Genomic DNA, 26,783 nt, shown 5'->3' with positions numbered 1-26,783 from the left:
GCATGCAGAGAGATAGGAAGGTAGACATCAGCCAGGAACAGGGACCTGTAAACTGAGCATTAGGTCCACAAAGATGCTAATACTTAGCATATACCTGGTAGTATTCACTGGCAAGGTTGGCTGGCAGGCTGGCACTGTAAGCTCTGGCAACACCACCTGTCTGATTGCTGTCTGCTCGCAGGTACAGGAAGTGCCCTGTGAGCAGAAAAATGAATTAGAAAAAATGGCGTCAATTCATCCAGTCAACAAGAAATGTCTGTTGCTGGATGTTCGCTTACTGGATACACACTGACTGCTGATCAGAGGGGAAACTTGTTGAAAAAAGAAAAAAGCCTGACATTTTCCTTTTTCATGCATTTGCAAAATAATTTCACATCATTGTTCTTAAGCCTCTTTGAGAGGCGGGCATGACAGAGGCTACTTAGGGTTTCAGTGTGGATCTTTCACCGAGGCGGTAAACTCGGATACACTGGTTCTCTGAAAACCTCTGGAAACATGGATTTTAGCAGTGTGGGAGAAGAAATTGCAAGACCTTCATTGGACTGTCAGTGAGCACATCTCAGACAACACTCCTACACCTTTCCATAGAATGGCTCGTGGGTCTAGGAACTGAAATTTACAGTGAGCTCCCCCACAGCTCTTACAACATTCCCTCCAGCAATTCTTGCTGGGAGAGACTGGGACTGAAACTACCTGTTTCTGGCCCTTCGTACCCAGAAAGGAAGGTCTATCAAGGTTCTCAGAAGAAAGAAGAGGACTAAAAGAGAGGAGCAAAGAAGTTGCAGTCTTAGGGCTTAGCTATGCTACAAAAAGAATTGTGCTAACTCATGGTTCTCTGCCACAGGTAAGGCAGTGTTATCACAAGTATTTTCTATCCACACAAACAAGAGAAAAAACATGCTGTATCATGACCACCCCTAATCTTGACAGAGAACCTTTAGCCAGGGTGGTTCTTTTTGTGGCAAGGATGGCCCAGCTGTGCTGACCTTTGCTAGCTTTTAGCCTTAATTCATGGAAGACTTTAGCCTCCCCATGTGTTCCTTCCAAGCGGACATTTTTTGGACCTTTTTAATATAGGGCTTAGAACCAGGATTGAGAAAACACTGAGCCCAGTTTAAATACAGTTCTAGCTAACACTGAACACAAAGGTGATTTGGTGAGGCATTCCAAAGAATTTTAAAACTATTTCCAAATACCATGTTTGAGATGAGAGAGAGAGAGAGAACGCAATGATGAACGTACCTCCAGTGGCTAGTAAAGCAGATCCCATGAATGGAGCTTCTTGTGTCATTTCTGCAAAGCCTCTGATGGACCAGGAGGGAGATGCAGTGTCATTCAATATCCAGCCACAGGGACCCTGTTCAAAAGAACAGTGTGCACCTGCTGGGAGACTGTCTGCTAGGAAGGATTAGAAAAAGTGGGGTATTTCACACAGATCTGATTAGGGAACAAACGCGCAAGAAAACTGTAAAGTCAGCTATAGTCTCTTTCATTGTTTCCCCAGGGAACTACAAAGGAAATGCCTTAGTCTTCTAACAAGAGAGACAAAGTAGTTGAGGACATATGTTATTGGACCAACTTCTGTTGGTGAGAGAGACAAGCTTTTGAGCTTACACAGAGCACTTCTTCAGGTCAACACTACATACAGCCTTCTACCAAAAAATGGTAAAATGGCTTGTTAGTTTACTTTCATGTACAGTAGTCACCATCAAAAAGCCAACACTTGTCACATAATAGTATTAAAAATACTGCTGTTATTTCCTATTCTAAGTGCAATGGAAAATGGTGGTTCCCAAGACACCTTCATGTGATAACTGCTTGATGACTGCTTTATGTGATACCAATATATCAAGGGGGTCCCCATGTCCTATTTAAAGGTGGTAGAATGGCTGAGAGCAGTAACTGTGAGAACATGTAGAACAAATAAACTGACACTTCCTCAGACGGTGTATCGTCAGCCTGTGGAATTCTCTTCCATGGTACAGAGTGAGTAAAACACAGTATCTGCATTTTGAAAGGATAGTTTTCTAATCAATAACATTTGTGGTGATTCTAAGGGTGCTTAGTGCTTCCAACTGCAGGATGATCAGGCTGGGATCTGGATGAATTTCACTCCCCAGTGAGACAGATGTAAAAGAGGAGCCTTTACCTTCCTCTGAAGTAGCAGGAACTGCTACAGGCAGTGTACCAGACTTGGTAGACCAGTGGTCTGATCCTGTATATAAAGTCCTATATTCTAATCCCAGGAGTGCGTTCCCTATGGATATTCCAGGTCCAGGTGCCCCAGTTAAAATAGGAAGACAAAATATTTAATTGATCTCTATATGTAATCAATTTAATTAATCTATTTTGCTTTCTAAATTATTCCTGATGGGCTGAGTAGGTAGAGAAGAGTTTTTTAAACAATATTTATCTAGTTTGTTTTTAGTGCGCATTTTTTATTAAAATTGTTTCTATATGCATCTGGTGTGTGGGATAGGTATATTTTATTATATAAATCAATACATATATACGCTGGGTGGTTAGGTTAGTCCCAGGTGTCTATTTCTAGTAGATATCTCAAGGGTTATATTTCTGATTAGTTGTTTCCTTCTGATCGTCAGTAGATGGTACAGAGACCCACAGAAATTTCTAGGAGAAATACACCCTAATTCTGAATATAGATTTGGAGGAATGCCCTTTTTGAAGTGATCACATGACCAGCCTACTCTCTTGGTCGGTTGGCTTTTGTGGGGGATGGTGAGACTATTGCAATTGGGATGACAAATGATACTCCTGGGGCAATTCTACACCAAAAAACACAAATTCTGCACAGAATATTTTAAAATTCTGCATATGTTATTTGTCATAATAATACAATATAATCACACTCCTGCTGTCAGCCATGAGTCTTGCTGCCTGGGGTGGACAGTGGAAGCCCTAGCTGCCAGGGATTGGCAGTGGGCAGGAGTGCTGGGGGAGGGGGAGAAATCACAAATTCTGTGTGTGGGGGGAAAATACAGTTCTATGGGGAACCTTAATTCTGCGCAAATTCTGCATTGTGCAATGGCGCAGAATTCCAGCAGCAGTGAAATGGGGAACAACTTCAGGAACCCGTTAAGGGAGCAGGTTTCTTACTTACCACATATGGCCTCTTCATCCTTTTTGGCAGGGCAATCACTGTGAAAATCACAGACCTGCAGGTGGCTGACACAGCCCCCGTGCGGGCAGGGGAAAGCGGAGCCCTTGTCGTATGTGGAAAGATCTTTGCTTTCTTTTTCTAAAGGGTACAAAGAGAGAAGCCCAGAGAGGAGAAGTCAACAGAATGTCTTTATTATGTAGCAAGAGGGAAGGAGCGTGAGTGTGACTGAGGAACCATCCAGACCAAAGCCCAGCTCTAGACAATCAGTCCATATTATAATAATTATTAATAATAATAAATACTCATTTAATTTTAATGTTCATGCCAGAAAAACTAAGCATGTAACAAAATGTAGCTGAAAAAGAAATGAATGAAAAATCAACATAAGCAGAACCAGCTTGCAAATGAACCAAACTTGCACCACCTTAGTAGCAGTAAATAAACATCTTGCAGCTCACCCGAAACCAAAAATTAATCTACAAGCGGAGGGGAGAAGAGGAGCATTCTAAACGTGCTGACCCTTCACTGAGAAGGCTCTCCTCCCTATTGTCTCAAGACTGTGCCATGCGATTGTCAGCATTTCCAATGAAGCTGTTCCCAGACGTCGCTAAAGATAGTCCTCCCAATAGACTTTCAATAAACGTGTGAGCTTGAAGTGCATTTCCTGGATAACAGATGCTCTTCATAGCTACTAGACTTCCCACTGCTTTCATAAGATTCCCTTAGGGCCCTCGGCTTATCAAATGGACATGATTTCTCACACTCTTTCCCAATTCCCTCTCACCATCTCTCCATACTTCTTTGTTCTTGCACTATAGTCACAATCATAGCCACGTCTGTAAATTATCCTCTTTGGTTTAAATCACTCAAGTTCCTTTCCACAATGGGGGCTTTATTTTTTGCACACACCACTTTGAACACATGAATGCTCCAACACAATCAAGAAGACTAGATCCAAAATGTATATTTTGTTTAAAAAAAATAAAGTAAATAAAACAGAAAAATCCCATAGGCTCAGGATTATTTTCAGGATATTTTAAAAAGGCAATGGAAACAGTATTTTGGTGGATATTTTTAAATTCAAAGCGTTTTCTGCAGTTTGCAGCCCAGAACCAACAGCATTATGCTAATTCATGAGAACCACAAAAGGAAGCTGACTATGGCCCTGATCCTGCATACTGCTTTGAGCAAATGGACCCCTGCACCAGTAAGGAGCATCACTGAAGTCAGGGAGACTCTACACAGGTTCAGGGGTCTGTCTGCATGCAGCACTTAGTAGGATCAGGGCCTATAACTGCAAAGTGAAACTGACCAGGCTAGCTTCATTGCCAAGCTGAGTGAACGCAAACATGGTGAAAAACAAACTTGATTCAAATTGTTCCATTTTTAATAATCTAAGACAGAGTTTCTTCAACAGGGAATGGCAAACAGGTTTCATGTAGACATCACCATCTTCCCTCTCTTTATGATTAAATGACAGAGCAGGGTGGGGTCCTAAAACCTTTTTCTGTTGGAACATTGGGTCACAGTATGGAAAAGGTTGAAAATGACTGATCTCATGTGTTAGTGACACAGTAAGGGTTTTTTAAATCTCAACAATGGCCCTTTACGTAAAGGGGGGAAAAATCAAATTTTTATAAACAACATAGACAATTTTTAAATATGATTCAATCACATGTGCTTCAATGTCTCGGGTAGAGAGACAAGCTGGGTGAGGTAATATCCTTTATTGGACCAACTTCTGTTGGTGAGAGAGATAAGCTTTTGACTACACAGAGCTCTTCCTCAGGTCTGGGAAAGGTACTCAGAGTGTCACAGCTAATTACAAGATCGAACAGATAGTTAAGCATAAATAGTTACAATATATTCTAGGGGACCATTCAAGGTGAAGTGGCCTGTTAACATCCTTGTAGTAGTAGGACAAAGAGGATGGTTAGTGGGTTATACATTGTTGTAATAAGCCATAAATCCAGTGTTTTTATTAAGACTGATTTTTAGTGTCTAGCAAAATTATGACGTTAAGCTCCCATGCTAGTCTTTTGAAAGTACTGCACAGATTTCCTTTGAGGATGAGGACTGATAGATCAGATATAGAGTGATTGGCTTTGTGAAAAGTGATCACCTGCAGGTGACAGGGTGTTTTTATCTTTTATCATTTTCCTGTGAGAGTTCATTCGAGAGTGTAATGATTGTCTGGTTTCACCAACATAGTTGTTGTTGGGGCATTTAGTGCTTTGGATGGGGTACACCACACGTTGTGATAGGCATGTGTGGGTCCCATGGATCTTGAAAGGTGTGTTGTGGGGGGTGCTGATCATTGTAGCAGTGGCAATATGTCTGCAGGTTTTGCATCTGTTGTTCTGGCAGGATCTGGTGCCACTTTGAGTTGGTGTGTCCTAGTCTGAGGGGATCTTGCTTCTGATGATGAGGTTGGAGAGGTTGGGAGGTTATCTGAAGTCCAGAAGAGGGGGGTTCATGAAAGATTTCTTTCAGGATGGGGTCACCATCGAGTATGGATTGCAGTTGTTTGATGATACTGCCTGTGGGTTTCAGTGTGTGGTGATAGGTGTGTGCAGTCAGAGGGGTTTTGTTGCCTTCTCCTAGATCATACTCAGCAATTTTCATTAATGTCCTTTTTTTCTTTTCTGGCTACATTCATTTAGCTTTTCCAGATCTGACTGGATCTATTGGAACCTACCGTGGAAGCAGTCCCTGAGCTGCAAGGAGCCCAATGCCAACAGCCCAGCCCCTTGTATTCCACAGGTTGAATATAGCAGGGAGATCTCAAAAGGCCTCTCCACTCGGCCGATCTGAGCCATCAGTACTTTCCAGTTCACCCTATGACAAGACAACAAAGAGCAATCATGCACATGTTGAGAACATGGGAACCTAACCTGCTTAAGCACTTTTGCCCTAGGTGCCCAGCTGCCTCATTAGGCACCTAAATACCATTAAATATCTGGCCCATGATTGCTCTCTTCCTTGTTTCTAGCTGCTAAATGACTTTAAAAGACAACTAAAAATACATAAAATACTTTTCTAATGTTACTTTTCCATGCAAGAAGTTTCTGTGGTTGCCACAGAGATGTTATTTCATTGTCAAAGGTCTATTTGATCACAAAAGGATGGGGAGGTGGTCCACACAATGGCAAATGGGAGATATGCACAAGACACTCTATTAAGATGTGGTGCATATAATGAAATCATGAAAGCTCCTGTTATAAGCACATGAAATAGTGTAGAAATGCCAGCAACTTTAAGTGTTTATGGCCCTTCCAATTTGTCCGCCTGTGTTATCTGATTATCTACCTAATTCATTGCCAGTGTTTCACATCAATCACACACCCTATCTCTGCTCAGAGGATGCTGCTGTCCTTTCCCCTCTTCTCTTCCCCACCATCCCTTCTGAGGTTCCTCTGTCCCTAATCTAAACCAGCACAGCCCTCTCAAAAGATGAAAATATTTCCTCTTTTCACACTTTTGGCATTTCATGCAGAAGTATAGTTTTTTTTTCAATAATGTAACATCATTTCATTCAGTTTCAGAAATCTCCAGCACCAAAACACAACTCCATTACCTGTGCCACAGAGCAAAGTAACCAAGAACCTCCAGCAATGAGACGTGATTTTTACTTCTTTTTTTTTTTTTATATTACAGGAACAGCCTCCAAGAACCTGCAGCACTAAGCCATAAATGCATTTATCTCTGCCTTAACACAACACAAAATCCAAGGTCATTCAGCACTGAAACACAACTCCATCATTTCCATTATATTGAACCCACCCTGTTCCTCCAGCACAGAGACCCTCCAGCTCCATTACCACCTGTGTAGCACAGCACATTGCCTACTTTCTCCAGCTGAGTCACCCTTGCATTACCTCTGTTATATCACCACACCAGAGCAGCCAGGAACCTCTGATACTACATCACAATTACATTACCACCATTCCGTATCACAGCAGATCATCCAAGAACCTCCAGCACTGACTCATGACTGCAGTACCTCCATTATATATTATAATACTGCATCCAACAAGCTCCAGCACTGAGACTTGACTCCATTCAACTCCACTATAGAGTATGACAGCACAACATCTAGAACCTGCAAGTGGTATGTAGCTTTGCGTCACCCAAAATGCTTAGTTGTACACCTTGCTACCAAGGAGCGCTGCCCAGGTATTCCCTAGGGCAGCTGTATTCGGACAGAGACCCTCCGGTCCAACTCTAACTGCAGCAAGTTCTCTACATCCATAAAGACTGCCCTTTCTTTGCTTGGTCCTGGTATCCAAAGAGGGGCAATTCAGAGCCAATTTAATTTTCTTAATGGAATCAGGAACAAAGCCTTTATTTCATACAGCAGAAGATGGATCATTGAAGCAGGCTTTCAGATAAGCCCAGCCTGGCAATACCTTTACTATTGATTTTACGTCAGGATAGAGCTCAGTAAACTGGTTAATATTACTACACTTCTAAATACAGACGTTGAAGCTGCTGTGTACACTCTTAAGGGCTATCAGAGCCTGACGTGTCCCCGGGCAATTTGCAAGGAAAGAAAAAGAGTATGGAGCTGCAGACAACTTGTTGCTTAATGCAGGATGCTCTGTGTGGCCCTCATAATTTCTACTGTTCATTAATATTCTTAGTACTTGCAGCCTCTCTGTTTCCCTCTGTTGAACAAAACCCACCTCCCTTGCCCCAGGTCCGACCAGTCCCTTCTACTCAGTGTCATATTATCTCCAACAAAGAGAACTGCTGTTGAATTTTCAGGAACAATATTTAAGAGTCCATGCTTTCTTAAAAATGATGACTTCAACTACATGAGCGGTAGAGTTGGAATGTTCTCTAAGCTAGAGGGTCAGGTTCTGACAGGACCCTCTCCACACAACTTTCGAGCAAGGATCTACTATGTGACACTCCTGAATCAGAGAACCCACAAATTAGAAGCATTAGATCAGCTATTTCATTTCTCTAGTCGCTGATTGGTGGCTGATGAGGGGAAGGCAGCTAGGAGACTAAGGGAGTTAGCCAGCTAGTGAGTATCTGTGGGGCACATCTGTCTTATTGCTATTGATTAAGTTGGGGGGGAGGCAAAAAAGGAGAACTTTTGTGTGCTGGGAACCTGCCACTGAGTTTGGGAGGACTCTGAGCTGCTTTGCTGTGTTTGGTGTGTGCCATCTAAGTTTGGTTGCCGACTGTCTAGGCGAGATTGCGCTGCAGTTAGGTGAGTTGGTGCCTGATTCCTAACAGGGCTCTAGCAGGACTCTTTTAAGGGCCCTAGAAGGGCTCTTTGAAGTGACAGCAGAGCAGTTTTTTTTAAAATAGACCAGTGACAAAAGGTGGCTGAGGGAGAGGAGGAAGGTCAGCCATTCTGGCTGTGTGTGGGACTCAAGTTTTAAAAACCATGCAGACTCCCAGTGGCTGGCAAGACCCATGTCTAATGAGATGAAGGCACTTGGGAGACTAAAGGATTTAGCCCACTGAGTTTACCAGCAGAGGAAGGCAGGGAAATAGGATTTTGGTCCCGTTACAGGTACTCTGCAATGGGAGGAAAATGGCATGTCGCCAACAGCACTGTTTGTTCTTTCTCTGCCTGCACCTGTGGGGGCCCTGGCCAGACAAGCATCTTGGCCCTGGAGGCATCTACCCAGGCCCTGGTCTTGACTTGCTGGGAATGTGACCTGCATGTCCCTGATGAATAAAGCCAGATGGCGTGAGAGATGTCTGTTGGTGGAGTCCCTCAGGAAGCAGGTAAGAGAGTTGCAGGAGGAGGTGTCTCATTGGCGTAGCATCCGGGAGCAGGAGGACTTCATCAACAGGATGCACATGGAGACATCCAAGATGGAAGAGGCTAGCCAACTACAGATGAGTACAGTGGCCCTCAATGAGGAAGGAGCCTCAGCTGCTCTGAGGGGAGAAGATTGGTTGTTAGACACTTTGAGCAGTAGACATCGCTTCACCCCCAATCCAGGTCTCCACTCCAGCAAGGTCAAGAACTGGTAGTGGCAACAAGAGAAGAGGAGAAGACCCCAATGGCTGAAGAAGAGGAGCCATCTGCCCCCAAGTCTGGGAGGCTCCTGGTCACCACAACCAAGAGGAAGAGACAGAGAGTGGCAGTGGTTAAGGTCTCCCTTCTGAGTGGGACAGAGGCATCCATCTGCTGACCTGACCTGATGTCCTTAGTGGTGTGCTGCCTGCCTGGAGCCCACAATGGAGACGTTACAGAAAGGTTGCTGAAGCTCATCTGTCCTTGTTACTACTGTCCCATGATACTCATTCACATGGGCACTAATGATACTGCCAGGTCTAAACCTGTGCAGATCAGCAGTGACTACAGGACTCTGGTAGCAAGGGTAAAAGAGTCAGGGGTGCAGGTGGTGGTGTTGTCAATCCTTCCAGTTGAGAGTAAAAGCCAAGTCAGAGATGTGTGCATCCTGGAGATGACCATTTGGCTGCACAGATGGTCTCAATAGGAGGGCTTTGGCTTCCTCAATCATGAGATGCTGCTCCCCAGGAAGGAGGATTGCTGGGAAAAGATGGGGTCCACCTGACCACAAAGGGAAAGAACATCTTTGCACACCGATTCGCCAATCTAGTAAGGAGGATTTTAAACTAGGTTCAAAGGGGCCAAGTGACAAAAACCCACAGGTAAGTATAAAAAAGGTGAAATTAACAGAAAGCTAATTGGGGAGTAAATGGAAAATTAAAGTAGGGCCATAGGAGCAACAAGAGGGATAACAGTGACTGAATCTGCTCAACATCTTAGATATCTATACATAAAGGTAAGGCATTTCAGGAATAAACAGGAAGTACTACAATTATTAGTACATAGCTAAATTATGACAACTGGCATCACAGATACTTGGGATAAATCTCATGACTGGAATATTGTATAGCGGGAGATAACTTGTTCAGGAAGGGCAGGCTGGGAAAAAAGGGAAGACATATTGAATTATATATCAAGAATATATACACTTGTTCTGAAGTCCAGAAGGAGGTCAGAGGAAGAAGAGTTGAAAGTCTCTGGGTGAAAGTCTCTGGTAAAAAACAAGGGCAATATCATGGCAGGGGGTCTATTATAAACCACTAAATCAGGAAGAGGAGGTGGATGAGTCATTTCTGGAACGTAACAGAAATATCCAAAACACAAGATCCAGTGTTAACGGGGGACTTCAACTACCCAGACATCTGTTGGAAAAGTAATATGGCAAAACACAAAATGTTCTTGAAATGTATTGGGAACAACTTTTTTTTTCAGAAGGTGAAGGAAGTAACAAGGAGGGCAGCCATTTTAGACTTGATTCTGGCTATCAGGGAGGGAATCTGAAGGTTGTAGGCAATTTGGGTGAAAATGATCACGATAAAATAGATTTCATTACTCTAAGGAAAGGAAGGAATCAGAGCAGCAGAATAAGGACAATGGACTTCAAAAAAGCAGACTTTAACAAACTCAGAGAACTAGTAGGTAAGGTCCCATGGAAAGAAAAGCTAACAGGAAAAGGAGTTAAGTAGAGTGGGCAGTTTCTCAAAGAGACAATATTAAAAGCACAGCAGCAAACTATCCCAATGTGAAGGAAAGATAGGAAGAATTGTAAGAGGCTGAAATGGCTCACTCAAGAGGTCTTTTAATGACCTGAAAATCAAAAAGGAATCCTACAAAAATGGAAATGGACAAATTGCTAAGGAGATTACAAAAGAATAGCACAAGTATGTAGTAACAAAATTAGAAAGGCTAAGGCACAAAATGAGTTACACCTAACAAGGGACATAAAAGGCAATAAGGAGTGGTTCTATAAGTACATTAGGAGCAAGAGAAAGACTAAGGAAATGGTTGAAGTAGTTGGGGGTGCAGGTGGTGTTCTCATCCTCTACTTACTGAGACAGGGAAGCTAATAATGGACAAAATAAAAAAGGCTGAAGTATTTAATGCCTAATTTTGATTTAGTCTTCACTAAAAAGGTAAATTGTGTCAGATACTTATCACAATTAATATTAACACAAGAAAGAACACAAGCCAAAATATGGAAAGAACAGGTTAAAGAACGTTTAGATGTATTTAAGTCAGCAGGGCCTGATGAAATTCACCCTAGCATATTTAAGGAACTGGCTGAAGCAATCACAGAACAATTAGCAATTATCTTTGCGAACTCATGAACAGTGGGTGAGTTCCCAGAGAACCGGAGAAGGGCTAACAGAGTACATATCCTTAAAAATGGGAGCAAAGAGGAACCATGGAATTATACACCAGTCAGCCTAACTTTGATACCTGGAAAGATACTGGAACAAATTATTAAACAATCAGTTTGTGAGCATCTATAGGATGATAGTGCTATAAGCAGTAGCTAACATAGATTTGTCAAGAACCGATTTTACCAAATCAAACTAATTTTGTCTTTGACAGGATTACTGGCCTACTGGACAGGGGTGAAGTTGTTGATGTGATATATCTTGATTTTAGTAAGCTTCTGGCACAGTCCCACATGACATTCTCATAAGCAAATTAGGGAAGTGTGGGCCAGATGAAATTAGTATAAGATGGTTGCAAAGCTGGTTTAAAGATTGTATCCAAAGAGTAGTTATCAATGGTTTGCTGTCAAACTGCAGGGGTGTATCCAGCGGGGTCCGGCAAAGGTCTGCCCTGGTTCTATTCTATATTTTCATTCAATATGGATTTGGCTAATGGAATGGAGTGTATGCTCACAAAATTTGCAGATGACACCAAGATGAGAGTGGTTGTTAGCACTTTGGAGGACAGACAGGATTAGAGTTGAAAACAATCTTGACAAATTGGAGTATTGATTTGAAATCAGCAGGAAGAAAGTCAGTAAATACAGGTGCAGAGTACTTCGGTTAGGAAGGAAAAATTAAATGCACAACTACAAAATAGGGAATGACTGATTAGGTGGTAGTTATCTGGTAGGATCTGGGGGTTCCAGTGGATCACAAATTGAACATAAGTCAACAGTTTGATGCAGTTGCGAAAAATGCCAATATCATTCTAGGGTATATTAACAGGAGTGTTGCGTGTAAGACATTGCAGGTAACTGTCCCACTCTACTTAGCACTGTTGAGGCCTCGGCTGGAATACTGTGTTTGGTTCTGGGCACACATTAAGAAAGATGTGAACAAGTTGGAGAGAGTCCAGAAGAGAGCAAAAAAAAATAACACGTTTAGAAAACTTGACCTATGAGGAAAGATTAAAAAAACTGGGTATGTTTAGTACTGAGAAAAGAAGACTGAGGAGGGATCTGAGAACAGTCTTCAGACATGTTCAAAGGGCTGTTATAAAAAGGAGGGTGATCAATGGTTCTGTGTGTCCACTAAAGGTAGGACAAGAAGTAATGTGCATAGTTTGCAGCAAGGGAGAGTAGGTTAGATATTAGGAAAAACTTTCTAACTATAAGGATAGGTAAGCACTGGAAGAGGTTACCAAGGGAAGGCTGTAGAATCCCATCCTTGGAGGTTTGTAAGAACAGGTTAGACAAACATCTGTTGGGAATGGTGTAGGTTTACTTGGTTCTGCCTCAGCGCAGGGGACTGGACTAGATGACCTCTCGAGGTCCCTTCTAGCCCTACATTTCTAGGATTGCTTCAGGACTTCAGACTTTATTCAGAGATGACTTAATTTTTGACATCTTTATCTAGAGAGCCTCTCAAACATCAATCCACCTCAGACTCAGATTTGTCTCCTCTTAGGAATAGTACCCAAAGTCCATTTCAGAGAGACAGAAATCCAAGTTCCATTTCTTCTCCTGTCAGGGATTGTAGCACAGATATCCAGTCCTAGCTTATTTCCTCTCTGAGGCTACACCCAAGGTCCATTCCAGGTGGCCACAGATTAAATCTCTTTGTTCCTAATGAACTAAGAGACTGAAGGAGTCTTCTACATATCTGATCCTAGGGCAGACTTTGTTACTGGATAGCTTTCATTTTGGACAGATTCCATTAAGTGGCAGAGTGGATTTTGCTTGACCCACATGACCAGAATGTAATAGACTCTAGATATACTGGTGGCACTGACCTGAGATAAGCTTTATTTCAGTAGCAGAGAGCTGTTGCTGGTGTGGATTATAGATCTGTTTCTACAGTCCTGAAATTTACATTCACACACTTGGAGGAAGAACCAACATCTAACTCCAGCAGTAACTTGTCCTGAGATGTGAGCAAAGACTATTGTCCCTTTAGCTAGTGTCAATCAATAATCAGAAATATGGGAATTCCTATACTAGAACAAACAAGTGATTTGTCTGCTTTGGTACCTTGCCTCACACTTTGGCCAATGACTAATATTTTAGAGGAAGGAGGAAAAATAAACAGAATACACCTGGATATCTGAGCATTACCCTACCATGGAGGAGAAAAGCACTCCCTGGAACCAGCAAATGGTCATCTTTTCCCCTGAAGAATGAGGATGAGCAGCAATTCTTTATTGTAGATAGTGCAACTACAGCTGATATTTTAGGGTTATCCTGTTAAATTTAGACCAGAGGATTTGGTGTTTGGTTTATTCCAGTCCTCTCTCTTCTCTGTTCTTTCACTGGAATACTTTTACCAGAGACTGAGCTGAACTGTGAGTAGTAGAGACAGAGCAGTAATTTCAGCACTACAAATCTGATGATGGTTTGCTGATCCGAGAGCTGAGCACCAATCAGAAAAGCACCACCTTTTCATGCATACCATACAGTTATAGGACAGAGCTGGAATCCTAGGGAAAAAGCACCATTGATGAATTCAGAAGGAAGAGCTGAATAGGATAGGAGATCCCCAGAACCAGAAAAAGAAGAGCCCAGTGAAGTGGTCTAGCTGGAATTTGGGATTGGGTATGGCTTGATAACAGGGGTGAGGATTGCTGGGAAGAGCTGAGGTAGGCTTTTCTTTGGTTTCTGCCCACTGGAAAAGGCAGGAGAGCTAATTTTTTCTTCATATAAGTTACTAATCATGCCTCAATATCATGTGGTTGTGAGTTCCACAGGTTAACAATATGCTGCACATGAGCCTTAACCCTACAATATCATTTGCTCATTGCACCTCCCGTTCTACTCCTAACAGTACAGTAGTGCTTATAAGCAGACAAAAACATTTAAAGATCTCCAACCATCCAAAAATCCAATTACTTCAGGCTGGTCTTCCTGTCAATTGACAGCACAAGGCCTTCAGCTATAAAAGAGAAAGCTGGTCTTGAGCCATGTGCCTGCCATGGAGAAGCTAGATCAATATGCAGTAGTGAGTCCTATTTGTTCTGCTACACACACTAAACTAGGTTTTCTTTCTCCACCCTGGACTTATGTAGAGATTTTTTTAAATCAATCCATTGAAAAAGGAAAAGAAAGGAATCGTTTTTGTTCCAAAGGTCTCTAATTCCATCCCCTTGTTTTCACTACTTCCACATATTTTAAACATGACTGAAGTATATTACATATTTTAGATGTCTTTAAAACCAAGCCCCTGACCACCTGTGATTATTAAAGGTCCCTTTGAGCTTTTCACTCCTTTCATGAGAGCAAAGATATTAACTCCAATGTCCTGACAAATTTCCAGTTGAGCTAATTAGGTTCTACCTACTTAAATTACGCTGCAATTTTAATTAGAGAAGATGATTTTAACTTCATCTCCTGAAGCTGTTGTGGTAGTGTTCAGGTAGGCTGTTAAACAGCTTCTGTTTTCTATCCCAGAGGTAGCTGCATGTCAGTGATGGGTGAACCGATCACTGTTGATACTGAACAGCTAGATACTTGTGAGGAGTACTATATCAATCAATCATTTAATAATAATCAGAAATGGACCTGTGAATCTAGCTGCGTTGACCAACAAAGACTAGTCACATCCCTGAAGAGTCATGGGCAGTCTCTGGGGTGTAAGAATAACATCAGAATTTGACCCCCAAGAAGGCACTTTTCCCCTGCTAGACAGGCAAGGAGACATCTGGAGGGGGAAGGGCCTTCCTGGAAAGGAAGTGAGTGAGAACTGAAAATAGAGGGGAAGGGATTTGAGGGTTAAGAATTAAACTTTTAAGTCAAACATTGCTGTCTTTGGCTCAACAGAACAGGAGTCTTGGCTGGATATCTCTATAGCAACAAAAGGTGATGCCAGGGAATTCAAGGAAAACAAAACCAAGGGTCCGTTGGTGGAATTCTCCATGGGAGCCAATTAGGTGATCTAAACAAAGAGCGTGCAGTATATTTAACCCATGCTCCTCAAAGGCGGGCAGGAGGAAAGGATAGCAAGCACAAGGAAGATTGCAAATCAACAGCCGTGTGGGCTCCTCTCTCTCTTTTATAATTCAGCCCCTCGTCCCACCTCAAAACACCCTCTTGGTTCCCATCTCATGTGCATTCTGACACATACAGGAATGAAAAAGCAACCACAGGGAAGACCAAAGTAAGAAACATGCAGGCTAAGGTTTGGTATTGCCTGATTTTCTTGTCTGCTTTCTCTTCCTCTCTCTCTGTGTACACTATCTCTTCTTCCTGACCCAGAGCTCCACAGACAGACCAGAAGTAAATGCCCCTGAACTCTGGAAAAGTCTGGATCAGAACTGAATCTTTGTGACTCAGACTCTACTCTTATACCTAGCTCCTCCACCCAGCGAGGCATGTCAGGAAGGAGCAGCCTTTGAAAAGAATGAAGACATGTAGAATTTTTCATTCATGGCCCAAAAAGCACTAGGGACCAGATCCTTGGCTCCATTGTGATCCCTTTTGAGTCCTCCAGCTCTGTGAAGGAACCGGAAAGCTGGACTAACCAGTCACCAGATGATTCCCACAGCACATGGGGAGCCTTTGCATGACTCGAGAGCTGGTGAGTGGCTTTGTAGATGTTCAGGGAAGACGCCCAAACCTTGGAGGTGGAGGAACAGTGACCCCTCTGTGCTTGATCTGTGAGAAAGGACCTGAGGCATTTCAGGGTGTTTCTATTCACCCAGGACATTTCTTAGTGGTGAGACAGGCATATTTGGTGGTATCGCCTGCTGCTGATGGTCCAACAAGATGAGTAGGGATGTGTTTCCTTTATCTATGGAGACTGCTTTCTGCACTCCCTCTGCCAAAAGTTCACCCACATTAACAGAGCTGAGGACTGTGATGCATGCCCTGCCACAGAATGTGCACTGACAATCCACTTCATGCAGATACTGGTGGTAAGAGGAGACGAGTGTAAGATAGGTAAAACTACCCAAAACTATGCGAAATATAACCCTTGTGACCAGGATAACTCATGATATTGCTTAGAGAAATCGACCCATTATTGAGGGAGCATTTTGGATTCAGTAGATTTTAGGCCTACAATCTCAGCAATAGTAGGTGAATCAGATGAAATAGGGGCATTGTTACCCTACTGAAGGTTTGGGAGAAAGTGTAACCCACTGGTCAAGTGTGTGTTATGCATCGTCTTCTGTGTCTTATCCCCAGAGGATGTGGGTCTGTTACAGCCAGCAGTTATGGAGGCTAGGTCTTTAGATCAAGCTGTGGAGGCTCATGCGTTTAGTTCTGGAGGTTCCCAGTTTAGTCCCCAGTGTTGGCCATCACAGAATCAGTGACTTTGGGGAGAGAAAAGAGGAGCAGACTTTGCTAGAAACAATGCCCTAAGGGAACTGCCCACCCAGGCAATGTTAAATGGATGCATGTAGCAGGACTTACCAGGTGTTCTCTTCTTGTCCAGCTCTCAGAGGGATGATTATGCGCTGGTTTGTCTCCACGTGTCGGATTTCAACTGTGAATCCCTGGAGAGGAGGAGTCGTGCCCTGTGAATACATGGCCAGCTCCAGCAGGCAGGACTCCATGCTCCATGGCAGGATGGGACTATGCAGACTGAACTCACATCTATCCAAGAACCTGCTGGCGTTCAGGAGGAGAATCTCCCCTGAAGAAATGAAGGGGAGAGTTCAAGGGTAGAAGACATTGAAAGAGTGATTGAAAGAAGCATTGATGAGAAAGAAGGAGAGGAGAAGAAAAGACAAGAAAAAAGTAAAGAGGATAAAAAGAAGCGAAAGAATTATGTTTAAAAAGAAAGAAAATAAGTAGAGAACACATCAAGACAGAGGAGGGAAAAGAGAGGAAAAGAAACCAGGGAGAGTAAGAAGGAAAAAGAAGGCAGGAAGCAATAGATAAAATATTAGTTAGAAACATAATATATACACGAGTGAGCATACAAATATGAGGAGTCAGCTGAGCCCTGTTAAGGGGCCGAATTTCCTGGGAGTCTCACTCTCTGTAGTTAAAAGTGGCTTCTTCTGACTCGGGGGGAAACAAAGCTAATTCACAAAGGGCTGGAGTCTGGCCCACTGAAGTCATCATGAACCTCTCATTTCAATGGGAGCAGGACTGGACATAAAAATTATGATGAGGTGATGAGTACCTGGGTGATGGCAGGTGCAGAGAACCTCCAATTTCCATTAAAATCAAAGCAAGCTGAAAGGGCTGGGAACAGATCCCAAGAGGTGATGAGTACCTGGGACCTAACAGTGGCAGGTGATGAGAGATAAGTTACTTCCCAATAACTGGGGTTCTTTGAGAGTGTCGCCTCCATTAAAATCGATCAGCAAGCTGAAATATGGTGCAGGCAGGAGGCAGTAGAAGAGTGGTGGAATCTTGAGTCCCAGACTTTGGCCCCTTCAAAGCCTATTAGCTATACCAGGAGTTGAGCCAGGTGCTCCATCCCAAACACAAGCATTTCTCAGGGACTGACTCCTCTTACGGAAGTAGCTACACTGTGCACTGCAGTCGACGAAAGGATAAGTTACCGGCTCAAGAGGCCAGAAAGACTGAAGGAGGGGGAGAATTCTTTGAGAGTGTGCCATCTGCATTTCTCAATGCTGGGACAGTAGGATGCGCTGGATCAAAATGATGGGCAACTTCCTGGCCCACTCAAGCAGGAAGGTGCGAGATCCAAGGGAAGCTTCACACACACTGTACGTTGCAATAAATATTTCAGACATCTACTCAATATACTCAAGTCCGGTGTTATGTAACTATATGGAAAAATGAATGGCTTTTTAATGTACACATGATTCTTAGTGGTGTGTTCTCTAGTGTCCATAGTGGGATTTCATGATGGCTTCATGTAAGGAGGTTTAGTCTGTGTGGCAGTCTGAGAGGGACAAGGAAGGATGGCCATAGACATCTTTATGTGCATATATGTATATCTTTGGGAATGAACTGGAAGTTTGTCTACCTTCTATGTCTCCACTGGATGAACTGTTCTTCAAAAGTTGACGCTGCTCCTGTGACACCAAGGCACTCATTGAAGATGGTACCCAATCTGGTTTTCCGGAGATGTCCGTAGATGTTACCCAGGAGCAGCTTGACCCATAGGTACAAGAGGTTTCTATGTCGAGAAACAGAGAGAGAACCTTTCATTGGTGTCCCACCTGGTTCCAAGGAGGGTATCAGTCCAGGATATTAATGAGCAGATCTAGATTAATAGATTCTAAGGCCAGAAGTAACTATTGTGACCATCTAGTCTGACCTCCTGTATAACACAGGTCAGAGAACTTCCCCAAAATAATTCCTAGAACACATCTTTTAGAAAAACTACCTTAATTTAAAAATTGCCAGAGATGGAGAGTCTGCTGTGATCCTTGGTAAATTGTTCCAATGGGTTAATTACCGTCACTGTTAAAAATGTATGCCTTATTTCCTGTCTGAATTTGTCTAGCTTCAATTTCCAGCCAATGGATCACGTTATACCTTTCACTGCTAGACTGAAGAGCCCATTATCAAATATTTGTTCCCCATGTAGGTACTTATAGACTGTAATCAAATCACTCCTTAAACGTCTCTTTGTTTACCAAAATAGAATGAGCTCCTTGTGCCTATCACTGTAAGGCATGTTTTCTAATCCTTTAATCATTCTCATGGCTCTTCTCTGACCTTTCTCCAATTGATCAGCCTAATAGTCTGTGACATCTCAGTTGAAAAGGAGCTATCAGAGGAAAAAGAGGAGGCCGCCCCTGGATAAGAATGATGGAGATTCTCCCTCCTGAGGCGGGGTAAAGGCCAACTGAGGAAGACAACCCTGGACTTCTTCAGCCAGTGTAAATCAGCATGCCTCCATTGAAGTCAGTGAAGCTAAACCAGTTTACACCAGCGGAGGATCCGGCCCATTTGTAAGTACAACCCAGAACAAGAATGACAGCCAACATAGAACAGGAATTGAAAGAGGCTGGAGACAGAACCCTCTCATTGTGGGACACAGAACTCAGGAAGTTCTCAAATAGAATAGCTGAGGGTATGTTTACACTGCAAGGAAAACCTTTGGCATCGAGTCTCAGAGCCTGGGTCAACTGACTCTGGCTTGCAGGGCTACAAATAGTAATGTAGACATTCCTACTTGGGCTGGAGTTCAGGCTCTAAAACCCAGCAAGGTGGAAGGGTCTTGGAGCCTGGGCCCTAGCTCAAGCAGAAACGTCCACACTGCTATTTCTAGCCCCACAACCTGAGCCCCATGAGCCCCTGACTTCTGAGACTTGTTACTGATACACATTTTTCTTTGCAATGTAGAGATACCTTAAGGGCTGTAAAATAAACCTCCTTTCACTACCCCTAAGAAGAGGAGGAAAGAACCCCTGCTGTACAGTTCATTCACAGTACTGAAAGCAACAGAGCATCCTGGCCAAGTTATTTTTCATAATCATCGTATTATAAACCAGAAAAGAACTAATTTGCTGCTGCCTTATCAATCTCATACAAGCTACCTGCAGGGACATTAGCTGTGTAATGCTTTCTCTCACACGTATGCACAGTGAGATGAACAAGTATTGTAGGCTGATATTCATTCAGAGGGTGGTTATTATTATAGCATCTAAAGGCCACAGGGGTTATAGATATATACATAGTAAGGCCCAGATCGTCAAAGGTATTTAAGCTCCTAAACTCCCATTTAAATCAATGGGAGTTAGATGCCTAAATACTTTTGAGGATCTGGGTCTAAAAGACTAAGCATTTGTGTTCGGGAATCCTAACATTTGGATGATATTCAGGCCTTACAAATGTGAATAGCACCCTATTCCCAGTGAGGGACTCAGTCCTGGGAAAGAAGGAAGATAGGAACCAGTACCAAGCGAAAGAATTAAGGTTGGGAAAGTAGCAGGGCCAGGCTTCTGGATCATATGTGGAGGGTGGACAACAAAGAGCAGAGCAGAATTCAAGTTGGTTTGGCAGCTCAAGTGAGAATCTTCTAACCGTTTTCGTTTGGTTGTTTAAATTTCCAGCCCAATCCATACAAACTAAGTGTTTACGTGTGGGAATTGACTTGACTCAGGACATAAGAACGGCCATACCGGGCCATATCAATGGTCCATCTAGCTCAGTATCCTGTCTCCGAGAGTGCCAGTACCAGAGCTGCAGGGGAGGGTACAGAAAAGGGAAGCTAGAGTGATTCACCAGTCTTCTCCTCTCAGCTTCTGGCAGTCAGAGGTTTAGAGTCATTCAGAGCATCGGGTTGAATCCCTGACCATTTTAATGAATAGTCACTGATGGACCTATTCTCCATGAACTTATCAACTTCTTTTTTGAAGCCAGTTAGACTTTTGGCCATAACAGCCCATGACAAGGAGTTCCATAGGTTAATTGTGCATTGTGTGAAAAAGTACTTCCTTTTGTTTGTATTAAGCCTGCAGCTTATTCATTTTATTGGATGACTCCTGGTTTTTGTAGTATGGGAATGGATGAATAGCACTTCTTTATTCACTTTACGCACACCAGTCATGATTTTATAGCCCTCTATCATATCTCCTCTTGCCTGTCTCTTTTCTAAGACGAACAGCCCTAATCTTTTTAGTCTCTCCTCATATGGAAGCCATCCATTGATCATCTTTGTTGCCCTTCTTCAAACTTTTTATAATTCCACTATACCCTTTTTGAGATGGGGTGACAAGAACTGGACACAATGGGTGGGTGCACTGTGGGTTTATATAGTGGCATCATCATATTGTCTATATTATTTTCTATCCGTTTCCTAATAGTTCCTAACATACTATTAGTTTTTTTGACCATTGCTGTTGAAGTTTTCAGTGAAATATCCTTGGTGACTTCAAGATCTCTTTCTTCAGTGTTAACAGCTAATTTAGAACCCTCATTATATATGTGTAGTTGGGACTATTTCTTCCAATGTGCATTACTTTGCATTGATCATTCTTCAATTTCATCTGCCATTTTTTTGCTCAGTCACCCAGTTTTGTGAGATCCCCCTGTAACTCTTCACACTCAGCTTTCAACTGAACTATCTTGAATAACTGGAGGGGGATGTCTAGGGCCATGTACAGAGCAAGGAAGCGTTGGATGCACATCAAATGGTCTGAGTATTAGGGAATATCTGTCCCAGGTTAAATGTGCATCTGCTCCTCAGAGGGCCCATGACAGCAGAGTCTGGGATGCAACTCTTTGGCTAGTACCTTAGGGCTGGGGTGGGACTTGGGGAACCACTCATCAAACAAGAGCAGAGGCTATTTCTTCTATGTGGATCGTCTTTCTCCACAGACCCAGGAATGAGGAGACAGTGCCCCACACCCAGGAATTATAAACACTAAGGGGAATATTTCTCAAGCCTGGGACTTGATTTTTTATTATCTGGTTTTCTTTCAGTTTGTCAACGGCTCATTTCCTTCTTGGGGACCAAGGGCAGTCTTGCTCCCATTGAGTCAATGGAAGGTCCCTTCGAGCCCTACATTTCTATGATTCTCTGAATACATAACACATGCCTACCACCCTGTCTATACCAATTCTTCAGGTAGGTCTGTGAAGCCAGAAGGATATGAATTTTGTAGAAAGGATGCGTTAATTAAATATTTCTGGGTACATGTTAGAAACTGTGGGGTGGGAAAGGAGAAAGGACTAAGGGGAATTATTGTAATGCTATTGAAATAAAAATATGGTTCTTTTTAAGGCTGAATAAGTCCAGTTTTCTCCGTTACTGCCAAATACTGCTCATCCTCTGTGAGGGATCTCATGATAAAGGTGCCTTGCCACTGTTCTCCTCCCACATCCTTATATTGTCACCTTGTGTGTGTGTGTGTGTGTGTGTGTGTGTGTGTGTGTGTGTGTGTGTGTGTGTGTGTGTGTGTGTGTGTGTGTGTGTGTGTGTGTGTGTGTGTGTGTGTGTGTGTGTGTGTGTGTGTGTGTGTGTGTGTGTGTGTGTATTGCCCCATCATCACAGGAGGCAATTTCAGTTGCCATGGAACTGCTATGAAGAAACGTACATTTCAGCATTTCAGCCAACACTGACACGACACTTTGGGGAGGAATTTCACATTGTAAGAGTCCTAGGTGACATTAGCAGGGTACTGCCACAAGGAAGTTCTCACTGCAGGAATCCAACTCTTACCTGGAGCTACTAGGTCACTGGCACTACTGTATAAGAGAATAATTTGTCTGGTATGTGTACAGTAACAATATACTTATCCTGCTCTAACTGAAAGGGTCCCCTATCAGGAATTGCCTCATGTAGCAGTCTTTTCCCTTTGCTCTTTCCTAAACAGCGCTAAGGTGGGAACGCAGACAGGAAAGGAGAGTACCTGAAGCCTAGTGGGTATTGAACTGTGTGCACTTTCCACACATGTTCAGAATCCTCCAAGAGTATCACAGCTTTGTACAGCTCCCTACCTTTCTAGTAGTGGTAGGCTCGTTCTCTCTGCCCTTCACAAACCTGGGCACTCATTCAACTACTCCTGGTACCACAGAAAGCCCAGTTCATCCTACCTTCCTTGTAGCTACTTGCTAAGTCCTGTTAGGCTTTTGCTGACAGCTAGAGAAAAAATTTCCTTTGAAAATAACTTCATTCTGTATTACTGCCATGGGCTTTATTTTCTACTTGCTGAGAAAACAGCTCCATTAATTAGCATTTGCTTCATGAACTCCACATATTGAATGCTGAGTGTTTTCATAGTGTGTTGGTGGGAAAGACTTTTTTTCTCCTCCAGAAATGGAGACAGTCCTTTAAGGCTACACTAGCTTGCTTGAGTCTGTTCCATTTATCCTATTGAAGCCAGCAGCATGACTTTCTAGTAACCAGACACACAAATGGAGATGGGGTGCTTCGGATTATCATCTCCTCTGTTCTGCATGGGTCCTGCTTAAGAGATAGGAAGGGCATAAGGAACAGGAGCTGTAGTACCTGGACTGGAAGATTGATCAGATGATACCATCACATTTTTGCCTGGAGACAGCCTTGGAGGGGTACTCAGTAAAGAAGGGTTTTTCTCATATAATCCAGAGCAGGACACAGCGACTGTAACAAAACAACAAGAAGGGGGAAAGTTTTATGTTCATATGTATTGATACAGGATTCAAATTTTTAGGGCTCCTATTACATTACACTATGAACATCCACCCAACCTAGGCCACGTTAGAGCATCACGTTCCACCAAAACCTGCCCTCATCCTACAGTTGCAATACAGTGCTCCCCCAACAATGTCCTCATTATAGCAGTATAGCTCCCAGAGAAGCACACACTATAGCAACAGAACTCTCCTAACGATGTCCTTTTTATTACATATATATTCTGTTCAGCTATGCGCTTGTTATTGCAACATGCCCTCCAAAGATGCACTTGCTATAATAATACACTCCCAAAGTGCCCATGCAACAGCAATATACTCATCCAATAATACCCCTCCTTATGGTGTAGCCATATATCTGCCTAGTGCTGTTGGGTGTGTGTTTCTTGTACACAAGAGAAATATATCATTTTAGAAGTGGCTGGAAATGAGGTGGTTGAGGCAGCACTTTGACCCACCAGCAATCCATGAGTCATCAGTCACCAGTGAATGCTTTGCACTTCACAGTCGGAGGCCCACTATTCTAAAACATTTGTAAAAGAATGTTACTGTGATTTGTATCTACAGAATACATGACAGGATGGTATAAAGCATTCATTTGGGAGGACCTGCACCACTTACTCTCAGCTTCACCACACATGAATGATGCTGCATCCTAAACTCACGCTGATAAAATTTTACACCATTGTACAAATCCAAAGAGTCTCTCTTTTTTTTTGCCTTTCACAAAGGCTGAGGTTTTCAAAGGAGCCGAAAGCAAACAATGCTCTTGTATTTTGCCTGATGCCAATTTTTGCTGATGTCCTAGTCGTACGTGCTCTCCTTTCTCCAGTGAAAACACTGTTTTATTTATTCATATTAGTAATTCCCTTGTACTTTGTCTATTTGAGGGATGTCTTTGTCATATATATCCACCTCAGTGATTACTCTGCCTTTCGCTCATTGCTAAGACCACATTTTTTATTCACATCAGATTTGTGGGGTAGTTTTTGGTAATTGTGGTGAAAAGATCAAGTATTAGAAAATGTCAAAGGTCATAGGAATTATTCTGTACCCTGAATAACCTTCATTTCCCCCAAGTTTTAGAGGAAATAACAAGAACACCATGATAAGAGTGACCAGTTTTGAGCAGAGGTGCTGTCCTAGTGGATCAGATTCTTGTCATACTATAGATGATCCTGTGTCTCCATTATCCACCAGGAGGTGCTTTGCAGTTCATAATTTGACAAGTTTTGAATAGAGGACCTCTCATACTGCAGCAGACCCTGTTGTACAGGAAGTAGACCCTTGGTCTCCACACACCAACAGCTAAAGTTCTCATGATTTTCATGCTATGTCCAAAACATCCAAGGACCTTGATGCTTTTGATTTGAGCCTGTGATATGTGATAAAGCATTATCCTGAGGAATGTCTTAAGCAGGATGATGTTTTAGGATAGCAATAGGTCTATCTGATCAGATGCCGGAAACGAATGTAAAAAATCTTCCCCTAATGAGCCTGAGTTCTCACAAGACACTCGGTGCTGGGAGATTGTTAAGGTTTATTTTGAGGAAAGAGGTGAAGGAATAGTGATAAAACTATCAAAAACGGACTTTGTTTGCAGCAATCAAGTTCCTATTGTAAAGCAAACCAGACTGTCCAAATTAGAAAATCTTTGTACCAAGGAAGGAGACCTCAAGACCCTTGGGGGATAGACATGTCACTGTCATCTTGTGTTCGGTGTTCTTTGAGCTGCTGAACTGTTGTTGCTGACCTCCTGATCTCTTCTAATTATGGCTGCAGCTGAGAGTTTACGTCCCTCAAGGTTTGACTGCTGCAAAGTTAGGCTCTCAGTCAAGTTTGTCACATCCACTCACATGCTCAGATCCGAAAATGTTGAGCATCTTGCATATTTTTGAAATAACATGAAAATCATGGGATCCATGGATCTTATGACAGGCATGGCAAAAGTCCTGCTTTAGATGTTCCTCTTGATGCCTTTATACATGTATCGTTTCCTTTGATCTTCATCCCCTCACAACCACAACTATTCCTGGATTGTCCTCTTCCTTCCCTACTAAATATGATTCCCGTTAATAGAATTCCATACCAACAAGGTTAGGGTGTTCAAGGCCTGGAATATTGCTCTAGAATGAGAGACAAGGCAGAAAGAGAGCAGGGTGGAACTCAATCTGTTAATTACACTATCCACCACACTGCAGCATCCACTTAGTCTGAATTGACAAAAAGCCAGTGGAAGGTTCAGACAGATGCCTTGAGATGTTCCCATGGCCCAATTCTGAGCACATGCTGTTTGCTGAGCCTGGGGCAGCTGAGAGGTTAGAAAGACGGCGACTGCTGAAGAATTCACTAAGAGCCACAATTCATTTGGACAGAAAAGGAGATTGAGGATCAGTGATTGATAAGGGCCTGCTTTACCCTCTCACAGGAATTTATATTCTATACTATTTTCTTTGCTAGTGACAGCAGATTCCTGGTTATTACTGAGTGAAAGATGATTGACTGTAGATGAGTTCATGAGCTGCAGACAGAAGATTTTCAATGCTTCAACCCAATCTGGACTCACATTTTAACCTCTTAAACGTCTCCTAGGGTATGTCTACACTGTGGAGTGAAGTTGATTTATTTTAACTTGACTTTCACCAGCCAAATTTTAGCAGTCAGGGGAGCATGATCACTCCACACTCATTGCATCAGAGGATTGTGTTCCCATAGCCGTGCTTGGGTCGACAAGCAAAGCAATACACCTTGGGTAGCTATCCCACAGTGCAACTAGACGCAGAGGCTATTGGGAAGGTCGTCCTCCCATGATGCAACGTACTCCCCTCCACCCCCCCCTTCTTATCCCAGTCCAAACAAATAGACTATCTCCTTTTCATGCCATTTTTTTCAAACCCTTCACTCTCTGCCACACTTACACCATTGCCTGAGACGAGTGGAGCCCGCTCAGCTCTGCACTATTATTGTGAGCACCACAAACACCCCACAACTTATTCTGCAGTATTTTCAGGGGCGAGACAGGAGCCACACCGCTGAAAATTGCAATGTTACAGAGGCCACCTTGCTACAAGCCATAGAACGAAACAGTTCCCATGTGCTGCAGGCTGTCACACATCATCTGCAGTCTCTGGAGCACCGCTTCTGGTCCCAGGAAACAAACACAGACTGGTGGGATCGCATCGTTATGAAGGTGTGGGATGATGAGCAGTGCTTGCAGATCTATTGAATGCAAAAGTCCACTTTCTTTGAACTTTGCGGAGAGCGCATGAATACTGGCTTAAGACCAGCTCTGACAGTGGAGAAGACAATGGCCATCACTTTGCAGAAGCTAGCAACGCCAGACTGCTACTGGTCAGTTGGGAGCAGCTGTGATTCAAGTGTGCCAGGCCGTTAGA

The 26,783-nt window shown here is 43.0% G+C and overlaps 1 protein-coding gene across 1 annotated transcript in view; it reads right to left on the bottom strand.

Annotated features, from left to right (window-relative positions):
• The window catches only part of LTK (leukocyte receptor tyrosine kinase), a 151,442-nt gene that overhangs the window by 69,220 nt on the left and 55,439 nt on the right, over positions 1-26,783 (bottom strand). The window contains exons 2-8 of the mRNA XM_067557951.1: positions 23,225-23,338; positions 18,287-18,439; positions 16,753-16,975; positions 5,820-5,959; positions 3,122-3,259; positions 1,243-1,398; positions 95-195 (exon numbers count right to left, since the gene is read on the bottom strand). Of these exons, the coding sequence (XP_067414052.1) occupies positions 95-195; positions 1,243-1,398; positions 3,122-3,259; positions 5,820-5,959; positions 16,753-16,975; positions 18,287-18,439; positions 23,225-23,338 (1,025 nt within the window). The remainder of the gene's footprint in view (positions 1-94; positions 196-1,242; positions 1,399-3,121; positions 3,260-5,819; positions 5,960-16,752; positions 16,976-18,286; positions 18,440-23,224; positions 23,339-26,783) is intronic.

Source organism: Emydura macquarii, unplaced genomic scaffold, assembly GCF_026122565.2.
Source record: "Emydura macquarii macquarii isolate MOO-44397 ecotype Brisbane River unplaced genomic scaffold, CSIRO-AGI_Emac_v2 contig_1876, whole genome shotgun sequence".
NCBI classification, from domain to species: Eukaryota; Metazoa; Chordata; order Testudines; family Chelidae; genus Emydura; species Emydura macquarii.
The sequence above is the reverse complement of the archived record's forward strand: the minus strand, read 5'-3'. Positions and strand labels throughout refer to the sequence as shown.